We start from the raw sequence: 6,441 nt of genomic DNA on the forward strand, positions 1-6,441 counted from the left end.
GACCCCCCCCCCAGCCTCTCCTCCAGGAGCCCTTCCCACCAGCCCGGAGCTGCGCCAGCGCTGCCTGCAGAGTCACAGGATGTTTGAGAACAGGCACCTCAACTGGCCCGGGGCCTTCCACAGCTGCACCAGCTGAGGCCACAGGCAGAAAATCCTCTGGCCACAACACCCAAGTCCACTGGCCAAGTTCACCTCTCCTGACACCCCCAGGGAATGTTCCCCACGTTCCTCCACACGTGCAGGGGCAGAGCTGCCATCTCGCCATGGGCTGCAGGGAAACTGCTTGGGCACCTTCCCCTTCTTCCTCACCAACCACCAGCACAGCTCTCCTTCCGCTGCACAGCTCTTCTCCTCTAAGTGCTTCTCTGCCCAGGTGTTATGTTGAGTCTTTCATATGTTAATCGCTGAGGCACATCTATTATCTCTCCAATGGCTCCTTGGCTGGTTTGGAGCAAGGGCAGCTTCTCAGCCCCCTGGGGCCCTTCCCCAGCTACCAAAAACCCCACCAAACCAAATCAGAACACACAGGCAGTATTACACATTATCTGCTAATCCTTCTTCATTGCTTGATCTCTCCAGGTGATCAGTCAGAATGAAGCAGACTACTTCTTTGATTCACTAAGGCAGGTGACAGACTGGAACAGGAGAAACAAACCAGGGAAAGATGGTAAGGAGAATGCCAACATGACAAGAAGCTGCATGAGATGCTGTGTTGAACTGAGGAAACAGCACATATCCAGTAGGATTCACTCCATCTTGGAAAGTGTGTGGCAGAGCCTTGATAATTTTTGGTTACTGCCTGCACCAGCAATGAGATCCAGTGACCTGATAGAGCCAAGCACTGGCTTTCAGAAACATCACAACATCTTTGTGGGGGGATCTCTCCAGAAATTTTAAATTGGTACCAAAGAATTTTTTTGACTGTTGCATCCAAAGCACACAAGTTAGACATGATCCTTGTTACAGTCTAAGGCTCATGCATCATCAGGTATCAGCCCACATGGGTCAATAGGTTCTTTACACTGTGTCACTCTCACTCCTTGGGTTGTTAAAAATTGTTGTCTAGATTATTACCTGATGATACCAAAGCACAAGTTGTGTTGCCTGGGGAACACTTATCAGAATAAAACAGTATAACCCTAATTACAGCAATTATTTGCACTTCACTCTCATGGATAACATGTAAAAAGATGTGAGGGTGCTAAATCCCAATCCAGCTCTGTAAATCAGCTATCAGGGAAGGCATCTGCATCAGCACCACAGAACTCAGCTGTGCTGCACACTGGAAGCAGCTGCCATGAGCACCAAGAAACAACCAACACTCCTACTGCTGACAGCCTCTCTCTGCTCTGGAGGAGGAAGATCACTTAGATTACTGCAGGATCAGTGCCCAGTAACTGACAACCAATCACTTTCTTAGTAATGTAAAATATTTTTGTACCTTTTTTTTTGGTAATGTTGTTTGTTACTATTAAAACCACAATTACATTGCTCAAGAAACTTACAAGCCATTTAAAAACTGCAGAGCTCTACAGTGCTACAGAGAACACTAACCAGATGGTGTTTCCTTAGGGGCTGCTCTGTCTGTGGCTTACCAGGTGTACTTCATGAGAAAACTGTGGCTGAATGTAACTCCTGGGAAGGACCTGAAAGCTGATTCCATTTTCCATTACCACCAGGTAAGCAGCTCTCTAAAGCATAAATATAACAGTAGGCAATCTGATCCAAGAAATACCCGTGAGAAAGGAAGCCTTCTGGAATACTGCTGTCCTCCACACCAAGGCCTGCATTATAGAGTGTCTAGAGGGCACAGGTCAGCCTCAGGAGCAGATTTGTTTCGCACAGTGTTCACACCTTAGCTCTATTAAGTTAGGAGCACAGCTCCCTAATCTAATTGCTCCCTGGAGGTGCTCATCTTACTCTGTAATTCTATGGAGAATCATAACATGGTTTGGGCTGGAGAGGCCCTTTAAAGATCATCCAGAGAACCTCCAGAAAGAGTCAAAAGTTCCTGGGATGCCTTTGGACTGTGTTTGGTGAGACTCACATCCCAACCACAAATTTAGCACGCATAAGTCAGTGTTTACTTCAGCCTATTCTGTCTGAAATCAGAGCTGGTTTCTTTCAGGAGTTGCCAAAGTACCTTAGAGGCTACCACAAGTGTTCCAAGGATGAAGCTGTCCAGCTGGCAGGGCTGATTTATAAAGTGCGCTTCAACAACGACCGCACACAGCTGGCAACCATCCCCAAATTCCTGAAGGAGCTGGTGCCAGACAATTTACTACGAGCAATCTCACCAGATGACTGGAAGAAGGTAAGAACATCAGCTTTCATTAATCATGTGACTTTGACAGAGCTTTATGAGAGAAGACAGACATGGAGACACACTTTTGATCTGGCAGTCTTTGAAAGCATGACTGAGGGATGCTACTGGATGTTGCTGTTTTGCCTCTTACAATGCAGCCTTTGCATCCTCTCTATCTCTGAGAGATACTTGCAGGCCTGGACCACTGATTTGAGATGTATATCTTCCTTAGAGATACTAATCTATTTTCAGAGCCTGGAAGAAGAGTTAGAGATAGGAAAGCCAGTGATGGGATTGGGGATCTGAGTATCTTGTAGAGAAACAGAAAAGATGTCCTAAGAATGTCATTGTTTGGCCAGCAAGTCAGTCACCCTGCACTGTGTGCATGTTACTCACAGAAAAAGGCCCTTTTATCCACCAAAAAGCAAAAAAGTTTCAGCAGGTACTGATCACGTAGTCCACTGAGGAAGACACAGGACACTGTTTCAAACACAGAAGGAAAATTCACCCAACACGTTTCAGCAGAAAATGTGCTATGTGGTTGTGGGTGTTGGACACTGGCTTCCTGAGTTTTGTTTCCTCTCATATTGTCCCTCTGCCCTGAAGTCCATTCCCTTGGGCTCCTGGGCTTCCTTCACCCAACATATTAGTTGGGAACCCTGGGAGGGTTCTGGGTCCACCTTGCCTCATGGCATGGAAGGCTGATTTCATTTTCACTGTCTTCTGTTGCTGTGGGCAAAAGGCTGGTCTTGGCAATCAGAATGTCGTCTTCAGTGCCAGTGTTGGACATGGGAAAGCTGCCTGTCTCCAACTGAATAGACTTTGTGTCCTTGTTTCTAAACAGAACATTATTGCAGCATACGGCAAACATGAAGGAAAAACCGTGGACGAGGCCAAGATTGCCTTCTTGAAATTGATACACCGGTGGCCAACATTTGGTTCAGCCTTCTTTGAGGTGAAGGTAGGTTTCAAGGTTTGCACGAATGGCTTTGGTGGCACATATGGACTGACTAGAATTCCCATTATCTGCTGAGGAAAACTCCGTTCCTTGAATGTGGGGAGATGGGTTCTTTATCCATTCTGAACTACCCCTGTTATTGACTGGCTATGTTGTTGTTCCATCTGTACTACCTAATACTACAAGTAGGTAGTAGATGGACGGCTTGTAGTTACATAGGTTGTCCTGTCATTGTTCTCCACGACAAAATGCTGCCAAATGCTTCTCTCAGAACAGAACTGTCCTAATCCTCTCTTTCTGCAGTGGATGCCCCCCCCTGGAATCATTCCCCATTTGGAACCTTTAATTTCTCCTCACTTGGCTCTTCACTGGTTTGCAACCAGCCATGAAGCCCGTTATCAGGTAGCCTAGGAAATAATGGACACAACTCGGCTTTGTTGCAGCTGCTTCTCAAGTAATCAATATATGGCAAAAAACATCATCCTTATCAATAGTTACATAATATATGAGCATTATGTTTCAGTGTTTATTTGGTAAAGCAGCAGCAATGGACACTGTTAGGTTACTGTGCACCTGACAGGGATAATTTCTTCATTTTTTGCTCATATTGCTCTGTTGCTTGTTTGTAGCAAACCTCGGAGCCAAATTTCCCAGAAATTGTGCTGATTGCAATAAACAGGCAAGGAGTCTCACTGATCCATCAAAAGACAAAGGTAACAGCTGCTTCTGAAGAGGAAGGAAGATTAATTTGACTATGCTCACTTAGGGACAGCAACAGGACATCGTCCCTGGATGGTAGGAGAGGATAGAGTCCCTCTATTTGTTTTCTGTGTGAAACTGAAGACAATGTTATTGCCTCAGATGTCTTCTTTGCAGTTTCTACTTGGAAACAAGGTAGAGCATCTCTGCAAAAAGAACTGGTAATTATTATGGACCTGGGCAAAGTGATAAGAACATGCAGATGGATGGAGAGTGCACTGGGAACCAGCTTCAGGAAAATGCTTTGCAGGAAACCAGGCTGTCTAAACCATCAGATGGAGTGACAGTGTTTACCAGTGTTTACTAACCCAGTCTGGTCTTACCCAGTTCCCAGGCAAAAGTATTTATCAATACCACTATTTGGAAAACAAATATCCAGTGAGTTTTAGGTTATTCTAACTATAATGGCAGTGTGCTAAGGCAAAGATCAATATACGATGAAAGGAAGTCTCATTAGAGTGATTAATTACCACTGGTCTGGATGTTTGTAAGTGAAGTTGGAAAGAAGAATGCTCTGGCTCTACAGCTTTTCTTAAAACACAGCCCATTTTCATTTGAGAATTGTTCTATAGTTCATGGTTTTTTTTTTCCCTTACAGGATATTTTAACACTCTACCCCTTCAATAAAATCTCCAATTGGAGCAGTGGGAGCACATACTTTCACATGACAATAGGGAACCTGGTACGAGGAAATCGGATCTTATGTGAGACATCTCTGGTAAGAAGAGTTTTGTCACAAGAAATTCCTACGTTTTCTTTGACATCCAGAATTGCCACCAAAAAATACTGCCAAAACAGATGTTAAAACCAGTGCAGATACAAAAAGCCTTCATTGCTTTGTCAAGAAAACTGCTCTTTAGAACTGGTTCAGTGCTATATAATGCCATCTGATGCAAAGACCTTAGCCACAGACACAGGTTAAAACAGTAATTTCCCACATTCTCCCCATACAAAAAAAATCTGTCTATCTGAGAAATTAAGAAAAGACTGCACATTGCCACAAAAATACATAGGAGGCTTTTTGTCTTGCATGGTTTGGTCTATCTGTGTAGTTGTGTCATCTTTGTAAGGTTTTTTTACTTATCAATGAGTGCTACCACCTTTTTAAGAATTTGTTTCAGATTGTTCATTGGCTCAGACAGGCAGCACTGTATTGGTATTTAAAGGTAAGTTTGTAAAGATAATCACAGAATCTTAGGGGTTGGAAGGCACCTCGAATGCTCATCTAGTCCAACAGAGCCCTGGGACAGGCTGCCCAGAGAGGTTGTGGAGTCTCCTTCTCTGGAGACTTTCCAAACCCGTCTGGATGCCTTTCTGAGTGACCTGCACTGGGTGAACCTGCAGTGGCAGAAGGGTTGGACTTGAGGATCTCCAGAGATCCCTTCCAACCCCTCATGTTCTGTGATGCTGTAATTTAAGCGTAACTTCTCTCACAGGAAAACTTGGATTGTTAAGTACAAGGTGTCAATTCATAGAATGACTGACAAGGAGACAGGAGAGCTACGCTCTGTAATGAAGGGAAGAGCAGAGAGAGGAATAGATAAATAATTATCCAAACAAAAAAATAGGGGTTGAAGAGATGTTCATGCAAGGAATAACCTAAGAAGAAGATAAAATGGGAGGAAATTGTAGTTATTTTTTATTCTGGACCTCTTAGAGAGACTTAATTTTCTTTTCTGACAGGGTTACAAAATGGATGACCTGTTAACATCCTATGTACACCTGCTAATGAATGCTGTGAACAAGCAAAAGAACCTCCCAGCCTGAAGGTGGAAATACAACCCACGACCTGTATCTGTGCCAAACTACCTGTAATTTCATCTCTCAGAAGAAATGCCATGTAAAAAATAATACTATTGATGATCAGTCTTCTGGTGACACACAATGAACTGTGTAGCTGAAATACTACCAGAGAAGCTCAAGTGAGCATGTGCTTTCAAGTATTTGTAACACTTTTCTGTCTTAGTTATAAGAATTCCACTCACATGTTGGATTTAGATAAAGTTTAGCTGGATTTTAATGTAATATGGGGTGGGAGGTAGAGAAAACCTAATATGAGAGCCTCTTCTGATACTCAAAACCTCCTCCATTCTTGCATCCTTCTAACACTAGGTTATGTGCTGCAGGGTCCAGTAAACCATGACAGCCAGTTTCTGTCAGAATGTAGCTGTCATTCCTGTGTGCTGCTGAGTTTTCATGCTGCCCACTGGCTTCCCATTGCCATGTTTAAATTAAATAGCTTTCTTTATTCCACATTTTATACTGCACTTGGAAACTACCAACTGCCTTCTACTATGCAGTTTCTAGGAAGCATAAACAAACTCTGAAATGAGACTGGTCCATTACTTTTACTCAGTTGCTCCTATTTCAGGTTCTAGATGTGATATTGAGTGCAAATCAGAATCAGAGAACTCAGTCT

At 43.6% G+C, this 6,441-nt stretch overlaps 1 protein-coding gene across 1 annotated transcript in view; it reads left to right on the plus strand.

Annotated features, from left to right (window-relative positions):
* Positions 1-5,789, plus strand: part of MYO7B (myosin VIIB) — a 64,317-nt gene extending 58,528 nt beyond the window's left edge. The window contains exons 43-49 of the mRNA XM_009993519.1: positions 580-667; positions 1,573-1,679; positions 2,129-2,314; positions 3,150-3,266; positions 3,893-3,976; positions 4,621-4,740; positions 5,706-5,789. Coding sequence (XP_009991821.1) covers positions 580-667; positions 1,573-1,679; positions 2,129-2,314; positions 3,150-3,266; positions 3,893-3,976; positions 4,621-4,740; positions 5,706-5,789 — 786 coding nt within the window. The remainder of the gene's footprint in view (positions 1-579; positions 668-1,572; positions 1,680-2,128; positions 2,315-3,149; positions 3,267-3,892; positions 3,977-4,620; positions 4,741-5,705) is intronic.
* Positions 5,790-6,441: the final 652 nt, after the last annotated feature.

The sequence above is a fragment of the Chaetura pelagica genome, unplaced genomic scaffold (genome assembly GCF_000747805.2).
Source record: "Chaetura pelagica isolate M959 unplaced genomic scaffold, ChaPel_1.0 scaffold192, whole genome shotgun sequence".
NCBI classification, from domain to species: domain Eukaryota; kingdom Metazoa; phylum Chordata; class Aves; order Apodiformes; family Apodidae; genus Chaetura; species Chaetura pelagica.